Below are 19,607 nucleotides of genomic sequence, written 5' to 3'. Positions count from 1 at the left end.
CATGCTTTCGGAGCGGAGGAAACAAGCAAGGTCTTCCCTAATGGCGCTTTTCCACTAGAACCTACTCGGCTCATCTCAGCTCCGCCTGGTTTCTTTTCCATAACAATTCAGCACCTGGAGCAGAAGTAGGAGGTTGGAGTGAAGCTGCTGTGACGTATTTGATTGTGTATCTAAAGGAAGAAGACAACAACAGTAAAGATGTAGAACCTGGAGGAGATGATAGATGTGCTGCTGGATCTGTGGCTTGTGTTTGATACCAAGTTAAAAAATGAGAGTGAGAGAAGGTTCAAGCGGCGCCGCTTTTTTTTTTAAGTTTGTTTGTCTCGGCACTGCTGAAAAGTCAGCAGGAGCCGTGAGCAGCTATGAAGAGACAGAGCTCCTGGTAGATCTGGTCGTTCCTTATCGCCGTCTAGATCCCTTTTTAATTCTCTCCTCAGCACCAGGTTTATGAACATCTGCACCTCAGATGCTGACGCGGCTGACATTCTTCTTCCGGCTCTCGACGAAGGCGGACGCTTTTCTGCTCCTCTCCCTTATCTATCTGCCCTGCTACTGCTTTCGTCTTCAGAATCTCTCCTTTTCACTCCTCCAAAACTCTACAATCATGGAATTGATTAACTGGTCTCTCACCACAATTGACTAAATTTTTGCGACAAGAAGTCAGGGGGTAAGGGAGCCCTCTTGCCCCGATGGGACATTTTTTGCTGGATACACAATGGATTCCTACAACTATTGGAAACCGTTGTGTTTGGCGATCCTGTCTGTCGAGGACGTTGAAGATGCCTTCATAATTGGATTTATGATAGCAGAATTTCTCTTGATCGGAGGGGGGGGGTTTCTGGTTTACCGACAAACGCGTAAGTTGTCAACAGCTGTTTTGGCTCTTTCAGAGATGGCGGACGTGGCTGAAGGGACAAGCAAGGCGATCAAGACTTAGACTTTAACGTTTGGGGAGCAAAGCCGTAAGCTGGATGCAATTCTTGAACAGAATTGCAGACTAGCGGCGGTCTTTGAGCTCATTGGCAAGATGGAGAAGACCTTGGAGAAGTTGGAAGCTCGGCTTGGCGGGAATTGATCATAAATTTGTCTGTTTGGAGTCGCCATTGATGAACCAGAGACTAAAGGCAGACGGAAAATTACTGAGTCAGGTCGGTTTTGGTCGATCGCTCTGGTCACAATCTTTCTGGTGGAATGTAAACAAGGGACTCTGCCCCCTCTAACCCTCCCCTCTCCAGGAACATCTGTGGACCTGTTTTCAGAACTGACCGAGCCGACTGATAACATCAAGGACATTGGCTGAGGAGCAGCTCTGAGCGAAGTTCACGGACTTACCGCTTACACACACACTTGCTGATAACTTGCACACCTCCCTCATTCTCAACGCCTTCCTCGGCCCCTCCCTCTTATAGCCCCCCCCCCCCCCCCCCATCCCAGTGTTACCCTTGGAAAAACAGGCGCACAATACCATCGTGTCGCCGCCGGTGTATCCGAAGTCAAAGACAGTTTTCTAAGCTGACTTAATAAACCTGATTCTGAGAGTTGGATCATGAAACAAACTTTTGCTGCCATTGCCTGTTGAATAAAATGAACAAGAAGCCGTCAGAGTCTCTTTCTCTGATTTCCTCCTCCTGACTCAGACGTCTGACTCCAACCCTCCGACCAATCGGTGGCCTGTAGTGTGATGTCAGATACAGCCGACTCAGCAGCTTAGAACCTCGGCAGAATAGTTACAGAAAAGTATCTACTCTGCACGTTAGACCCCTGGTGGAAAAGAACCAAACTGAGGCGAATCGAGTCGGGCTGAGTAGGTACTAGTGTAAAAGTGCCATAAAGGTCAGTGTGCCTCATTCACTAGATCTTTGTAAATATGTGAGTACGTTTGCAGATGAAAGGCCTCCCTGGAGAAACCTTCACCGTGACTGTCGGCACACGCCCATATCCATGACATCAGAAACTGGGAGCTGATTTGTGCTCAGTAACCAGCAGTCCGGCTGAGGGACCACGATGTGGGGAGATGATGGAATGAAGAACCTTCAGATTATAAGAGAAGTGCAGCAATATTTTGCTGTGTTGGTGTAGCGCAGGGCGGGGCCTGGGAAGAGGTGATGCATGCAGGTAAGGATGTGTCGTCTGTTCAACGGCCCTAACATGGTTTAAATGGTTTGATATTAAGTTGGATTTTTAATAAGAAGTAAACAAAAAGGCTTTTCTCTACATCAACATCCTAAAGTGAACTGCTGCAGGGAAACCACGGCTTCTGGGTGTCCAGCCTCGCCCCGCGCTCACAGAGATTCCTTCAGATTCTCTGATGTTATGTGCAGATGAAGAGACATCAAGTCTCCTGGGTTATTAAAATGTCTTTTATCTACATTGTAATATCTTCTGCTGGAGGGGAGAACTTTTCCTTTTGACTCATAGTTTGTGACAGAGGTCTGAGAGACGTGGTCAGACCTGGACCAGGAGCTGGACCCGGGAGCTGGAACCCAGACCCGGGACCCGGGACCCAGACCCGGCCCAGCAGGTCCGGGTCCAGCTCCTCTCAGGTCATCATGATCCTGCACGGCGGAGTCTGTTTCCAGGTTCTGGTTCTGTTGTGTTCAGATCAGCGCTGACGTGCCGTGCAGCTTCACACACCTGACTTTACACAATAACACTCAGTGCTTTAAAGCTAAAAGACAAAAAATGTGAAAAAGAAATGGTGACATTAAAAAATAATAAGAATAAAAAGTCATATTTCAGCAAAAACGCTTGAAAAAAAAAAGGATTTTTGTGTTCTTTTAGCATAACAATGTGCTGCTGAGACGTACCGTCGTCTGGACCGGACACTCGTGTCCCATTTCATGGGCTCAGTGGACGTCGACAAAGAGACGGACCACTACACACTCCAACACGCTCGTTTACAACTAATAAGTGCTGCGTTACATGTTTATACACATCGCTGTGTTCAAAGAAACAACTCAAGGAGGAGCGAAGAGTAAAAACAGCATGAATTAATGTTTCTAAAACTCAGAATCATGCAAGAGCCTCTGCAGTGGTCACATGACTGGTCACATGACTGGTCACATGACTGGCCACATGGGCGGCGCTAAAGCTGAGCACGTTTCCCATGCTCCCACCTCCTCCCTGCAGAGCCGCTGTCGCGTGTGCACGGCACAGTCCTGCAGAAGTTAGCGCCCCCCGCCTTGTTCTGTAAAAACAAAGATCTGATCACCAATGCAGCCTCGGCTGATCAATAACTGACCGTCAGCAGGGGTGCAGACCTCTAGAAAGGAAGCATCCAGGTGTGTCTAACACAATGCCAAGAAGGAAAGACAGAATGAATTGTCTTAGAAAACTAATAGTTGCTGCACAATGTTGGTAAGGGTCTGCGTTTCTTCTTAAATGTCCCGGTGAACTAAAGTTACCGTATTTTCTGGACTATAAGCCGCTACTTTTTTCATAGGTTTTGAACCGTGCAGCTTATACAAAGGTGCGGTTATTCTGTGGATTTTTCTTCCACCACTAGGGGGCGCTCTAACCGGAATTAGAATCAAAACTAAGACAAAATAAATGCAAAGAAGAATACTATATCTATATCTATAATAGATAAATAAATACCGGTTATTTTCTCTTGGTTCTGTCCCGTTTTAATCAGCAAAGTTGCTGCCGTGTTAAAAGACACTGTTAGGAAAGATCTATTTAGGTACAAACATGTACATCATTTACAGTTCAAAATCCTTCTAAACATGTAGTAAATATCTAATCTAACAACAGAAATATCTGTGGCTTGCATATCTTTTTTTTTTAAAAGAGCGGATGCGACTTATATGCAGGTGCGGCTTATAGTCCAGAAAATACGGTATTTGACTTGTGTACGACTGAGACCCGCTACGGTCACGAGGCTTGCTTCAACTTCTGCAGGACTGCAGTCATGCATGAGGATGACGAGGAGCACACACCTCTGCAAACTACTCCAGAGTTTAACCCCAACGAGACCCGTGACCCGCGCCCAGTCCTGCTACGAGTCACGTGACATCAGAGCAGCAACGCCGGACGTTAAAGGTGACTGCTGTGTGCTCAGATGAAGGCAAGTGAGGATGGACTCCCAGTCTCCGTTAAAGTCAAACCAAAAACCATTGGCCCACTTGGGCCTGGGCCCAGCGGTCCGGGCCCAGCGATCAGGGCCCAGCCGGTCACATGCAGCGTCTCTGTGCTACCAGCCGGCGTATGAAGGAGGGAGAACTCTTCCAGAAAGGCAAGGCACATGTGTTTCATGAAATATCGTGCAAAATAGAAGTTCTAAGAGCAGGGCTATCATTAAAACTCTGGGGAGGAAGAGGAGGACAGAGATGGAGAGGTATCATCGGCCGAGCCATGCATTCTTTAGGTCAGCACCATGCAGTGCACGTCAGCCGGGAGCCGGGAACTAAAGCCCAGCTCATCCGAGCGGTGAAGGAAGTCAGGAACCAGGACCCAGTTTGTTCAGTTTTTCATCCAGGTCCAACAGAGCTCCGGTTCAGGTTCAGGTTCAGGGTTCACGTGTGAGTCAGCAGAGAGATGCAGGAGGACCAGGGAAAACGCGCCAAATCACGAAGACGCACATGAACCGACCTGCCGTACGAAAGCTAAGCGGCGGCGGCGCTGGGACACTCGTGTGGAGGGGAGCCCTGCAGGTGCAGCCCAGCAGGGTCTCCTGCAACACGCCCTCGGGTTCTTACAGGGACCACCAACGCGTCTCCTCAGGCTGAGAGCAGCAGATCCACGAGCCCGGACACAGACCCGGGGCCAGGGAAAAAAAAAGCCCGGGAACAAAGTCAAACATCCGGGTTTGGTTTCATGACTTTATACTTTGAACTTCACTGGGACAGGAGAGATTAGTGGTTCAATACTTTAAAGTGAAACATAAATCTTAAATTTCAAGAAAACTTCTCTCTAGACGTGCAATTTATAAATAAATTTAAACCTCAAACATCCGGGAGCAGAGTCAGCAAAGTCTCAGCTCAGTTATAAAGTCATCACATCGTTGTATTAAGAGAAAAAGATCTTTATATTTTGTTTCAGCCTCAAAGAAAACAAGTTTATTTGGATTTAGAATATATGAATTTGTAAAAAGGGTTCAATTCTTTTTATACAAATTTTTATTTCAATTATTTAAACAAAAACATGATATAAAGGCCGCAATTTTACAAGGAGATATTTTAAGTCATAATCTTTCAACTTAATTCTACCAGAATTAGTTGTACATTTAAGGGAAAATGCAACTATTACAATAAAGTGCTAATTTTACAATCAAAGCTGTTAATTTAGAGGAATAATGTCTAAATGTTACGATGATGGCCCAGATCTTCTGGTCCACCTGCAGAACTCAGACCGAGACCCAATGATACCAACACGACCACATCGTCTGCAAAAAGCATGAACGATGTGAGGATGTATTTACAAGCAAAGAAACTTTATGCAGAAATTAATATAAATATAAAGAAAAGTAATTTACGAGAAAAAAGCTGCAATAAAGTCGCAATTTTAGGTGAATTTTTTAATATAAATTTAAGAGATTAAGTCATACATTTGCAAGATTTCATAATATGACTTTTCTTTTCAAGAATAGTCATACATTTATGATCAAAAAAGTCAGGCTATGGAGAAGAAGTTGCAACATATATACCTTTTAAAGTTTTGCTGAAGCTCCAGATCAGGTATGTCCTCATGTGGGGACCAGATCTCACATAAAAATGTATAAGCTTCTTGCTACTGTTAGGATTGTATGAAATTGTTTAAGAGTTTGAAGGGTTTTTCTATAAGATTCTACACTGGTGGTTTTTCTCTAGTTGCAGGGTCAACTCTTGTTTTATGATTAGGCTGTTAAAATAGTTCAGATATTTACTCTTCTTCAAGTGAAGACAATGAAATTAAACAGTTTTTTTTAACACTGATGGGTCTCATCCGTTATCTGGGTTGACATCTTAAGTAGGAAGCAATAAACAGGGACATACAACTTTTCTTGTAAAATTATGACTTTTTTTCCTCATAAAAATGTATAAACTCTGTTGTAAAATTACAGCTCTTTCTCAAAATACGTTTTTCTTTTTTGTTGGCCTCCTCAAGATAACCCTAAAACTGTTTCGTATTTCAAATCTGGACATACGAAAGGTTTCTGGACACACTCACGCACCACTGAAGGCACCAATCACAAAACATTTGCTTCTTCAGGCTGACCTTCAGGGTCTGCTGCTCATCAGCGGTGATATTTCCGCTACGTCGACGCTGCTGCTCAGCGGCTCGGTTCTGGCCGTTTCTGGTTTCTGTTCAGCGATCGAAAAGCTATTTTGTCCAACTGAAGCTTCAAGACGATAAAAGCCTCTTGAAAACGTGTGCGGACGAAGGGAGCTGAGAACAGCAGCCAGAACCGAACCACGCTTCAACGCTGGGGAACCACCACGACCAGAACCTCAACCCGAACCCAGCCCCTCCTGCATCTGCAGAACCTGTTCTGCTGCTGAACAACACGACCGACCGGTCCAGGACCACTGAGACCAACTGTCCTGGTTTCTGACGGCAGCTGTGCGTGTGCGTGCGTGCAAGTGTGTGTGTGCGCTGCGGGAGGCATGAACAGAGCCATTACGCCTCTTTTCCTAGTAAAAAGAAAGAAAGATAGGAGTCTCAGAAAGGCGAGCCCTGCAAAGCAACATGGTCATGGTTTCAGGCTGATGATTGTCAAAGTCTGTCGGTGGATGGGGGGGGGAACTTAATGCGCCGTTTCAGCTCGGATCAATAACAGTATCATTAAAAGTGCAAAGAAATGTTACATATAAACATCAGGCTCTTATCTTTCTGGTGGGTTTGGAAAAGAAAAGGAAGGCTTGTTTGCATATATCAGAAGCAGCACCTGCAGCGGAGAGGGTCATTCTGGGGTGGGGGGTTTGTGGGTCTATATGTCCGTCTGGACTCGGTGCCAGGCCTCACAGGGCACGCGCTCACAAACCTCCGAGGGTCTGCAGCACCGACGCCTCCGTCTGGCGGGTAGTTCACCAGAACTCACCAATCCACTGCTTCTGGGTGGAAATCACAGTCCTGCCCCGGGCCGCTTGTGACGGCCGGAGCATTAAGAGCAGAGGTTGTTCTGAGGCCGCTAAAAAGGCTGAGCAGCATGGTCCTCCCCTCCAGGTGACGCCCCGCCTCCGGACACAGATACAAGTGCAGAACTGCGTACACTTATATATGTGCAGGGCCGAGTGTCATGCTTCTCCAACGCTGAATATACTCTTCCCTCCGGAAATGAGTTGACCAGATAGTGTCCTGTCCTCTGTAGTGCTGTCGCACCGTCGCCGTTCCTCCAACGCCCCTCAGTTGCCCAGATACCAAGACTGGAACAGAAATAAAGACAGCAGTCAGACTCACACAGAAGTCACCACCATTACACGTTTCTACGCTCAGACTACATTCAAAACCTGGCAAACAACTAAAGCTGCAAATGTTTCTGTACGGCTTCAACGGCAAAGTGTGAAAGAAAACCTTTTTCTACGCTTGAGAGCGTTTTTATTAGGGGTGTTACAATATATCGTGCCACGAAATTTTGCGATACAAAAACATCACAATACGTGTTGTGGAGGTGACAAACTGTATCGCGATATTGGATTATTAATATTCATCTATTGTGTTGACTAGTAACGCGCATCCGACCACGCCTCGACCCACGGACCAAAATCTTCCTCCGCTCAGAAGAAACTAGTACCGTTTTGGTCCCGATCACGGGACTCTTGCAGGGTTTTGAGCTCTGAACTTTTACTGATGTAAGGCTGGTGTAGAGTTAAGCCTTACCTTAAATTAAACCTTTTTGGGGTGGTGAGTAGGATAAACACAGGGAAACTTCTGCTGAGTTCCAGTGTACTTTAATGTCCCTCAACAGTGTAGGATTTTAGAACATCAACACAGCACCTAGTGCCGTACTGTGGCGTATCACTCCGCCCAATCTAAAACAGACTAATCACTACAGATAAACTGACTAGTGTCATTATAGTCCCTGATTTACATCAGAATAGAAAGAATAGATTTATAAAATAATGAAATAACCTTCTTAACAAAAATAAATCTCCTCTTACACTTATAAGGTGAGCATGAATCAATCCTTTTTATGATGTAAAATTGTATGTATTTATTTACTCTTATTTAATTTTAGTTGTTACATTTCTGGAAAAGAAAAAAGTCAAATCATACATGAAAGAAACTATTCAGTTTGTGGGTAAATATTTGTACTTGTATGAAACTGAAGATCATAATGCAAACCTGACATTTACTTTTAGTTCAGTTTGTGGAAAATGGTTGGCCTGGCTTTCTCTTTAAAACTTAAACAGTTATAAAGCATTACAAACTGTAACAATAGAGCAAACGCACAGTATTGTTTTGTATTTTGTGTCTTTCAAATAAAAGACAATTTTTCCAGTCATATATTCCTCATGCAAGGTTGTTAAAAAAATACTGCTATAATATCGTATCGTTATGGTGACCTCAATATGGTGTATCGTACCGTATCGTGAGATTAGTGTATCGTTACACCCCTAATTATTACCGTACATTAACATAACAAACACTAGCAGGTAAAAACGGTTCGTGCTCCGGTTAGATGACGTGCATCGTGGTCATCAGAATCACAGGAGGGGAAGGAACATCTCAGGGTTGGCTCAGATATGGATTCAGGCTAGTTACCCTGCAGTATAGAGCGGTAACCATGACTTACCTTCACCATGTGGTCCAAGAGCCACAGGACAGGAGGCGTGTACTGGGCTGTGTAGTTTAGCTTGTTGTCAGCAGCACCAGTGCATTTGTTTTTAGTGTTGTGGTTCCAAGTACTTGTTGAAGTACTTCTACTGAAGCTCCAGAGACTTATATGGGACTGGGGGAAGCCTGCTTAGTTACCCTCAAACTCAGTTTGAGATGAAACTACAGTAATCCCTGGTTTTTCGGGGGTAACGTTCCAAAAAGAACCCGTTATAGGTGAAATCCGTGAAGTAGTAACCTTTATTTTTTTTACAAGGCTACAAATTGCGGAAATCAGCCACACCCCACTGCTACCTGAGTAATTGGATTTGAACAGGAGAAAATGACAATGATACATATTAAATCGTAACGTTATTAACAGGAAGGAAGTGAAGAAGCGGGGAGACTGTTTAACCAATCAGAATGCAGAACATGATGCACAATGCAAATCCGTGAAGCAGCGAGACGTGAAAGGTGAACGGCGTTATAGCCAGGGATTACTGTATTGTGATCTTCTAACTGACTTGTGTCCACGTGAGAGAGAATGAAGATGTTCTGAGGCTGTGATTGCTCCAATCATGTGTGTTTGTAGCGCGTGTTGGACTCGTCTGTACTGACCTGAGCTTGGTAGAGTCCACCGGGGTCCCGGGGGGTGACTCCAACGAAGGAGGACCGGTTGGTGGGAGGGGTCCCAGGAGCCGAGTACGCTGAGGAAGTTTGTGTTCAACATCATTTCAATTGTTCAGACCAGGAACTTGTTGAAAATGTGTCCACATCACAAGAGCATGTGTGCATGTGTGTTAGACTCGGATCTACAGGACTGTCTCAGAAAATTAGAATATTGTGATTTTCTGTAATGCAATTACAAAAACAAAAATGTCATACATTCTGGATTCATTACAAATCAACTGAAATATTGCAAGCCTTTTATTATTTTAATATTGCTGATTATGGCTTACAGCTGTGTGTGCCCTCCTGTGTGCATGCACGTGAGCGTGAGCTGCTACCACTTACTGGGCGAGGTGGGGGAGCTGGCCCCCCCGTCAGAAGAGGAGGTAGTGGCCTTGGACTCTGCAGAGAGCGAGGTCCTGGGGAGGGACGGGGGGCTGGTCAGGGGGGAGACCGGCACCGGCGGAGCCAGCATCTGGGAGGAGATGTAGTGACTGGGAACCTTCACCTGGGAGCTGCCGTTCAGCTGAAACACAGCAGAGACATGAGTCAGTACCGTCTCTGGACGTCAGCAGATGGAGACTCAGATGGAACCTTCAGAGTTGAGGGTGGAGTCAGCACCAACGCCGACTCACCACAGCTCTGGGAAGCTGCTCTCCTGTCCCGTCTGGGAGAACAGGTTGGATCAGTTTCACTAGTAACATTCAGAGTTCTAGAGATGTTCTGATGGGGGTTCTTCTTGTCCTCTACAGGTCCCCTACGCCCAAGCCCGTCCCCTACAGCCTCTTCTAACCAACAGTTAGGAGTTCTGGACCTGAGAAGTACTCTGATAAATCCTGTTGGTGAAGACAGGACGCTCATGAAGGAGTCTGAACTTGATCTAACATTATTTTTATCGTCTTATGAGCAGCAAAGTTTACTAATCACAAGTTAAATCGATCACATCATGTCATCTTTATTGTTTTTGTGTAAGTTGGTAAAAGCCTCAAACAATCTTCTGCTAATTTAGAACCTAGAATTTAATTAAAATACTTTAAGTTATGGTGCAATTCATGATCCAATGAGTCGATTGATCTTTTCAACAATCGATTAATCTCGACTGTAATAATCATTAGTTGCAGCTTTAATTGAGATTGTGTTGTGATGTCAATACTCTTATTGTTCTGTATAGTCTTACACTTATTTTCAGAGCTGAAACATTCTTAAGAACACCTAAACTAACGTGTGACTCCTGCCTCGGCCCTCTTGCCTCCCCCGGACCTGGTCACACGTCGCTATGACGCGTCTCTCGGAGGGCGGGGTAGCTGGGAGGGAATAGGTCAAAAATCATAGATTTGTTTGGTTTTTTCCCAGATCATGCTTTCATTGTGACTTAGTTCTGAGGTTCTGTTCATCTTAAGCCTGAATGAAGGCCACTGTGCTCACCCAATGAGATTATTGACACTACAGTGATATTGACCTGTCCAAGAAACAGAAAATGTAAAATAGAGGTCTAGAGTCCTATATAATCTTTCTATGTGACTTAATTCTAGAAATATTGAGTTTTTTGTGCAAAAAATGAGCTTGAAAATTTAATTTCTCAGATAAAAAAAAGGAAATGTATCTCAGAATTGAATTCCTAGCACAGGGAGACGGTGGCCATGAGTGCGAGGGCCCGTTCAGCTTTAAGCTAGTGGTCTCCTCTCTCTAACGACGTGCGTTATGAACGACACTCCCCTCCCAGAGTTCAGGGGAAGATCCGTGCTCTGAACTCGTCCAGGGCCGGGGGGGCCGGGGGGGCCGGCTCTGGACCCCCCCACCATGTCAGATCCAGAGAGGACTCACCGAGCTGGGGGGCTGGTTGGCCGGGTCGCAGGCTAACGACACCAGGTCCTTCAGGGGGTCCTGGGCCAGGTGGGGGGGGTAACGGATGGCTCCATGTGGGAAGTAGGAGGAGGATGGAAAATGAAGCGACGAGGAGGGATGAGGGCCCCGGGACAGACCTGACGAGAGAGTGGAGCTGGATTGATTTGATTTATTTTGTACATAAAAGACGTAAAAAGACAAGAATTAAAAGAGAAGATAAGAAAACAAAACAGAAAAAATACAAAGAATTTTATCCTTTAACACTTAATATCTTAATTTACATGTGCAAAAAGGAGTAGGAAGAAGTGTAAACCTTTTAATCCTTTTAATCCTACCCCCATTCACTAATTTATTTAAGTATTTATAATAACTAACTATACTATTACTACTCACTGTACTCACACACTTATATATATCCTATACATACATACACATAGTTGAATATTTCTATATATATATATTTGTACACACATGCCCATATAAATATACTTATTTACACCATACTATCTCTATATTAACTCCATCTGCTCTATATCTACATACACACATATACACACATATATACATATACATACACATACACCCAGAGTGCGAAATACGGGGGGGTTCGGACCCCCCCGATTAACCCTTGAGCCCCCCTGAAGGATTCAAAAGCCAAATTTAGGGGGGGTCTCAATGTTGTCAAAAAAATTAATAAATTAGGCTATATAATATAATATGATAATTTGATTGTCACTAGTGGTCAATTAAATATGTTTAAGAGATCACCATATCAAATATTCACAATTCAAAACTTTTATTGGTTTAACACAAGTCCTGCACCTTTATGTATGCAAATTAGCCATGTGCGCCAGCACAGCGCAATGAACGGCTAGTTGAGATGCCACAATAACATGGCTAAGCGGAAGTTAACTCAGTGTGTCTTGCACACTTTGGGTTCACATCAAAAAAGGTGTCAGTAGCAACCAGAGATGAGGAGAGAGACGATGTCACAACAGAGGGTCCCGTTCCTCTCCCCCCCTCTGGTGAAGGAAGTGAAGTGGAGGCCAGCGCTCCGGGGCAGATGCTACTGCGCCCCCGCTGCTAGCAGTGACTTGCTTTAACTTAAGGTAAGAGGCCAGCCTGCTTAATATGGCCTGAACCCACCTGAGAGCTAATGTTTTTTTTTTTATTATTAGGGCCCGAGCACCTTCAGTGCGAAGGCCCTATTGTATCTGTAGGAATTTTTTTTTTTTTTTTTTTTCTTTCTTTTTTCGTTCTTCTGACGAAAGGAGGGCCTTTTTGCCCCCCTAAACGTGCCCAAAAAGTCACCAAATTTTGCATGCAAGTCAGGCCTGGCGAAAAATTTGATATTTAATGGTTTACATTAATGGGCGTGGCAAAATGGCTCAACAGCGCCCCCTTGAAAACTTTGTGCCTCAAGCCCCACGATACGGTTTGACGTACATGCACGGAAATCGGTACACACCTGTATCATGGGGCAACTTAAAGAAAAGTCTCTTGGCGTGATGCCCGAAACCGAACAGGAAGTCGGCCATTTTGAATTAATCGTGTCACTTTGGCGCAATTTATGCCATTCCTTCGGCAGTTAATTCAGCCCGAACCGTAACGTGCACCCAGGTGTGTTATACATCAAAATGTGCGTCTCCCTCCTGCGACCACACGCATTACTTTTCTCTTTCAAAAGTGTTACCGTGGCGACGCTAGACGCCAAAAAGCGCGCCCACCCTTCATCTGGTTGGTTCAGACAGAAAAAACTTTGCGCCTCAAGCCCCATAATATGGTTTGACGTACATGAACGAAAATCGGTACACACCTGTATCATGTTGCAACTAAAAGAAAAGTCTCTTGGCGCCATGGCCGAAACCGAACAGGAAGTCGGCCATTTTGAACATTCTGAATTAATTGCGTAATTTTGGAGCAATATATGCCATTCCTTCGAGAGTTAATTCAGCCCGAACCGTATCGTGAACCCAGATGTGTTATACATCAAAATGTGCGTCTCCATCCTGCGACTACACGCATTACTTTTCTCTTTCAAAAGTGTTACCGTGGCGACGCTAGACGCCAACAAGCGCACCCCCCCTTCATCTGATTGGTCCATATTTGATAGTTCCCCAAAAGGCACCAAATTTTGCATGCAAGCCAGGCCTGGCGATAAATTTGATATTTCATGGTTTGCATTAATGGGCATGGCAAAATGGCTCAACAGCGCCCCCCGGAAAACTTTGTGCCTCAAGCCCCACAATACTGTTTGACGTACATGCACGAAAATCGCTACACACCTGTATCATGGCACAACTTAAAGAAAAGTCTCTTGGAGCCATGGCCGAAACCGAACAGGATGTCGGCCATTTTTAATAAATTGTGTCATTTTGGCGAAATTAATGCCATTCCTTCGGCAGTTAATTCAGCCCGAACCGTAACGTGCACCCAGGTGTGTTATACATCAAAATGTGCGTCTACATCCTGCGACACCACGCATTACTTTTCTCTTTCAAAAGTGTTACCGTGGCGACGCTAGACGCCAAAAGGCGCGCCCCCCCTTCATGTGATTGGTCCATATTTGATAGTTCTCCAAAAGTCACCCAATTTTGCCTGCAAGCCAGACTTGGCGATAAATTTGATATTTCATGGTTTGCATTAATGGGCGTGGCCTAACGGCTCAACAGCGCCCCCTAGAATACTTTTATCTGCCATAACTTTTGAATGGTTTGACATAGGAAGTCGTGGGTGGTGTCATGGGACTCTGTAATGAGTCCTTAAGCTTCGTTGGCCTTAATTAGCCCCGCCCCTTCTTCTGATTGGTTGTCCCGATTTTCTGCTATAAGTTTTGAATGGTTTGACATAGAGAGTCGTGGGTGGTGTCATCAGATTCTGTATGGAGTCCTTGACCTTCATTGGCCTGAATTAGCCCCGCCCCTTCTTCTGATTGGCTGTCCCTTTTTTTGCTATAACTTTTGAATGGTTTGACATAGGAAGTCGTGGGTGGTGTCTTTTCTGATATGCTTATGGGGGGCGGTGGCCGTGAGTGCGAGGGCCCGTTCATCGCTGCTTGCAGCTTTAATTGTTATTATTATTTTGCGTTATGGCCTGTTATGAGTGTGATTTGTGAATGTGTAAGCTGCGTGAACCCACCTGTTGAGAGCCATCATGTTTGTTTTTTTAATTTTGCGTGATCACCTGTTATGAGTGTGATTTGTGAATGTGTTCACACAGCTGTGTTAAAAGATAATTTCCTGGATGGTTACATAACGTTAAATAATCAGTCATCATTGTGCAGGCTGAGGATCTGTTTAAGTGCACTGATTGCACGTCTCCGATAGTGGCATTTGTTGTTATTACTGTTATTTGAATGCACAATTCATTTTCATTGTAATTTTTTTTTATTTATCTAAAAAAATACATTAGCCTATTTTATTTGTTTATTTGTTTCTGCAATGCACTGGTCGTGCGCCAGTGTCCTATACCTGGCATTTATTCATTAAGTGCACTGTGCACCAGTGTGGTGCCAATTAATGTCTTTTATTTATTTTAATTATCAGATTTAATTTGTAAATAACATTCTGCATCGTAATGCACAATTTTACCTCCTGTTAGTAAAACGTGTATCTACAATGGTTAAAAGTGTGCGTATATTTGTCATAGGCTATAATAGGCTGATTGTATAGGTTTATTGCATAGGGCCACACTGTTTAAAAAAACAAAAAAACGCGAGTTAGGGCCCCCCCGAATATGGATGGATATTTCGCACACTGCATACACCCATATATACATATATATATATATATATATATATATATATATACACATGCATACATACACACACAAACATAGCTGCCATTTCTGAACATAAATACTGTATAAACAAATCTCCCCATTCACCCAATAGTGTTTATATCAGTGTATATAAAAGCCGCTAAACCCCTTCCTCTTTGCACCTTGTGAAAATCATGTTTTTATATTTGTTTTTAATTTATATCTTCTCTTTGTGTGCGTGTGTGTGTGCGTGTGTGTGTGTGTGTGTGTGTGTGTGCGTGTGTGTGTGTGTGTGTGCATGTGTGTGTGCCAGTGTATGTGTGTGTGTGTGTGTGTGTGTGTGTGTGTGTGTGTGTGTGTGTGCGTGCTCCACCCACCACTGTGCACAGCGATGACTGGACGGTGGTGCTGGGTGAAGGAGCCCAGTCTTGGGGAGTCTTCCTGGGGGGAGGGACTGTCCAGCTCCGCCTTCTTCACCGGAGGAGACAGACCTCAAGCACAAACACACACACAGGTTTGGGTCAAACCCGCGCTCCCATGACACCACTGCACTGGCGTAAGACATCAGCCATTTCTGGAGACGAGGACCAGAGGGAGGCGAGTGCAGCTCCATCAAGTCCTGTTGGTGAAGTGGAGTCAGGTCACCAACACCGGTGACCCGACATCACTTACTCCTGACGCTCAAAGACTAGTGATGCCCCGATACAGATACTGGTAACGGGGCCGATACTGCTCTCATGTACTCGTACTCGCAAAAATTCTCCGATACCACGCTCCGATACCACTTCATTGTTGTTGTAGTTACTGGTTAGTGACTCTAGGGGGAGATGAGCTGCAGTCAGCGTGGTGATGAGAAGAGAGTGATACATGAGTGAGAAGAGAGTGATACATGAGTGAGAAGAGAGTGATACATGAGTGAGAAGAGAGTGATACATGAGTGAGAAGAGAGTGATACATAAGTGAGAACAGAGTGATACATGAGTGAGAAGAGAGTGATACATGAGTGAGAAGAGAGTGATACATGAGTGAGAAGAGAGTGATACATGAGTGAGACTGGCAGCGCCGTTTCAGGCAAGATAGCAAGAATTAATGCAGCGGGACGTCAGCAGTGTGGACATATTTCAGAATAAGAGACGAGGAGAGAAGCAAGACAGACTGAAGCTACTGATGCTAAGGAGTCAAGAGGAGGGAAGGAGAATACGTTGTTCAATACCAGCAACTTGATAAAACATCTCAAGACGCACAAAAGCTGAGTATACGGAGTTAGAGACCAACCGACATACAAGGGATGTACAATAATCCCCGCAGGGGTTACGTTCCAAAAGGAACCCGTGATAAGTGAAATCCGCGATGTAGCAACCTTTTTTTTTTTTTTTTTTTTTTACAATTATTTTACAAGGCTTCAAATTGCGGAGATCAGCCCCGCCCCACCGTGACCCAATTAATTGGATTTGAACGGGAGAAAATGAAAAATGATGAAAAAATACACTAAGTACAGTAGGACAGATTGTGAGTGGCGGGGAGTATTCCACTGCTCTTCTGAGCCGCTGCATCCTGACTCGCTCTGTAGCGTCTTTTTCTCCTAAAGCCGCGGTGCAGGAGTGTTTTTACCACAGAAGAAAATAGTTATGGGTCGTTGTTTTCGCTTTTTTTTCTTCTGGGCAAAAAGATTCTTCTAAACCGACATGGATTATATCTGAGACTGTAGTGAACGATTCATCAAAGTTCCCCGTTCTTGAGCTGCTGCTGAAGCTCATTGGCCGTTCTCAGCTTGTTGCTAAGCAACCAACGTTATTGACACAGGAAGTGAAGAAGGGAGACTGTTTAGCCAATCAGAATGCAGAACACGATGCACAATGTAAATCCGTGAAGCAGCGCGAGGTGACAGGTGAACGGCGTTATACCCAGGGATTACTGTACACACGCCTGCACCCAAACTGGTGGCACACACCAACAACCACGCCATCACTCAAAATGGAACAGTTTTGAGCCTCCGATCAACATTTATGTGGAGGTTTACACCCCTCACCCTCTAAAAGACAGGCCCAGGGTGGTCTGTGAGGCAGCGATGTGGGCACAAGTGTCTATTTCCAGGAGTCTACAGTCCTGTGGGAGGCTGTGCAGCTCTATGACGACAGCTTCAGCGTGTGGTCTGTGTTACCTCCTTCCATGTCATCCGTCCAGTTCCTGGAGCTGCTGGCAGGAGATGAGGGAGAGTGGTAGTACTCCCCTCCCGGGCTGTCGGCGTCCTCCTCGATGGAGCCAGACTTGTGGCGCTTGCTCCTGCGGGGACATGGGGGGAGGTTGAGAGACGTCGGTGCGACGTTACAGAACTAAAGTTGCTGTGCCGAGAGGCTGAAGGTCAAACACAGAGACTGATTAAGACTAGTGAGGGAAACAAGCTGGCAGGAGGGTGTTTGGACGTGTTAACGGCTTCAGCACCGCTCTAACAGCCTGTCCTAACTGCACGCGAGTGTCCGACTATCGCATCGCACTGCGTGGCATCGGACGCTCTCTGTCCACACTGAAAGCGTTATGGGCCCCCACGTTATTTTGATTGACAGCTGAAACTCTCCTTTTAAGGCTGATTTATGGTTCTGCGTTACACCAACGCAGACCCTACGGCGTCGATTTTACGCAGAACCATAAATCAGCCTTTATTCACCGCACTACCCGCCCATGTGCTCCTAAAAGAAACTCCTAAAATAACTCCTAAAAGAGTAAAGAGACAAGTAAAAGATGGGTGAGTACTTGTAATCTTCCTACGTTTGTACTTTCTAAACAGAAAACAAGCTTGATATTGTGATATTTAAATGTTCTTCTATTTTCTTCCTGTCACTCGCGTTGAAAGCCGGTTGAAAGCGCTGTAGGAAACAGTCATGATGAGGAACGGCTGATCCAGTTAGTTGAAATGAGAAGTTATCTCTATGATTCCTCCTCATTTCACTACAAAAACCTCAATAAAGTGGCAAGAAATATTATCCTATTATTATCTTATTATTATATATTATCTTATTATCTTATCAAAACCCTTCCAGCTCTCTGTCCATCTCCCTCCAGCAGCTGCCACTTTATTGAGGTTTTTGTAGTGAAATGAGGAGGAATCATAGAGATAACTTCTCATTTCAACTAACTGGATCAGCCGTTCCTCATCATGACTGTTTCCTACAGCGCTTTCAACCGGCTTTCAACACGAGCGACAGGAAGAAAATAGAAGCAGGGCGTCAGACAAATGTTCAGCTCAAAACGACACGCCGCGTCGCAGTGTCGCTGCGTCCAGTTAGGACAGTCCAATAGAAAATAAAGCAATGGAATTGATTTTGTCGCTGACGCTCGCTCACATCTCATGCAGTTAGGACACGGTGTTAGACTCATACCTTTCAAGAGATGGATGGATCATTTCAAATTGGCACAATATCAAGCGTAATGAAAATGCTCCTACTGTTCATTTGATCAGAAAAAACTTCACAGCGAGCTGTAAGACCTGCCCTGCTAACACCTGTCCGCTCAGCCTCTGACAGTCACATCATTTAAACGGCATGGTGGTTACAGGCGTGTGTGTGTGTGCGTGTGCGTGTGCGTGTGTGTGTGTGTGTGTGCGTGTGTGTGTGTGTGTGTGTGTGTGTGTGTGTGTGTGTGTGTGTGTGTGTGTGTGTGTGTGTGTGTGTAGCAGCTCACCCGCTGGAGGACGTGCTGGCCAGCGAGCGCCTGAGGCTGACCGGCTGGTTGACAGACTGGTTGAGGTCGTAGGCCAGGTGACCCTGCAGCTCCCCCACCGAGAAGCCGGGCCCCACACCGGTCACCACCGGGGCTGCACACGGAGGACACACGGAGAGGACACACGGAGAGGACACACCGTTAGGGACGGCCCCAGCCAGGAGCTGACAGCATCACGTCTTTACCAGAGTAGGTTCCTCTCTGAACCTCTGCCATCGTTCATCCCCCACTACGTGAACCTTGATTACAGATCTTAGAAAGAAAACTCAGAACCAGCTCAAATATTCTTTGGCAGGCAGAAGATGAAGAAAGTCTTAGTCCTAAATGTCATTCTTAAATATTTATTTATATCTTCCATATTCTATTAACAGTGGAGCATTATAAACTAAAGTGTGACGGTCAGCAGAGAAGATCCTCAGAGAGGAGCCGGGTCTCTCAGATGGGACCATGACAGAGATGGTGAAACCGTTTCAGAATAACGTTCTTCTGCCTGACAAAGACTTGGAGAGATCTGGGGGCTCATGTTCCAAACGTGCGTGGATTTCAACGTGAATCCGTGCGTGGAATTTTTGCGTACGCAAAAAAAAACTTCAGATGTTCAAAACTGTGTACGCCCAAATCCACGCAGGTTCCTTTGAACATCCCAATCAGCGTGGAATTGAGCACACACGCGGGAGCACAACACTCCGTCCTGTCTCCTCCCTCAAATACATATATTTGAATATGATAAGGAAGATAATTATCCATTAAAAAACGCTCATCCTAACAAGGAAATTGCAAAAAAAAAGTAAAACAAATAAAAAAAAACGTCTGCTGTGAGCTGGAGACAGTCCTGTCAAAAGTTGAGGCCTGGAAAAAATAATTTATTTGGGGGCATTTCTTCT

The 19,607-nt window shown here is 45.0% G+C and overlaps 1 protein-coding gene across 3 annotated transcripts in view; it reads right to left on the bottom strand.

The window, feature by feature from the left end:
• Window positions 1-1,428: 1,428 nt before the first annotated feature.
• Window positions 1,429-19,607, bottom strand: part of nfic (nuclear factor I/C) — a 57,694-nt gene continuing 39,515 nt past the window's right edge. For all 3 annotated transcript variants that reach the window (XM_061737417.1, XM_061737418.1, XM_061737416.1), the window contains exons 7-13: window positions 18,685-18,817; window positions 17,168-17,289; window positions 15,384-15,497; window positions 11,227-11,384; window positions 9,748-9,928; window positions 9,352-9,440; window positions 1,429-7,343 (exon numbers count right to left, since the gene is read on the bottom strand). In XM_061737417.1, the coding sequence (XP_061593401.1) occupies window positions 7,323-7,343; window positions 9,352-9,440; window positions 9,748-9,928; window positions 11,227-11,384; window positions 15,384-15,497; window positions 17,168-17,289; window positions 18,685-18,817 (818 nt within the window). In that variant the 3' untranslated portion in view covers window positions 1,429-7,322. The remainder of the gene's footprint in view (window positions 7,344-9,351; window positions 9,441-9,747; window positions 9,929-11,226; window positions 11,385-15,383; window positions 15,498-17,167; window positions 17,290-18,684; window positions 18,818-19,607) is intronic.

Source organism: Cololabis saira, chromosome 13 (assembly GCF_033807715.1).
Source record: "Cololabis saira isolate AMF1-May2022 chromosome 13, fColSai1.1, whole genome shotgun sequence".
Classification (NCBI taxonomy): Eukaryota; Metazoa; Chordata; class Actinopteri; order Beloniformes; family Belonidae; genus Cololabis; species Cololabis saira.
The sequence above is the reverse complement of the archived record's forward strand: the minus strand, read 5'-3'. Positions and strand labels throughout refer to the sequence as shown.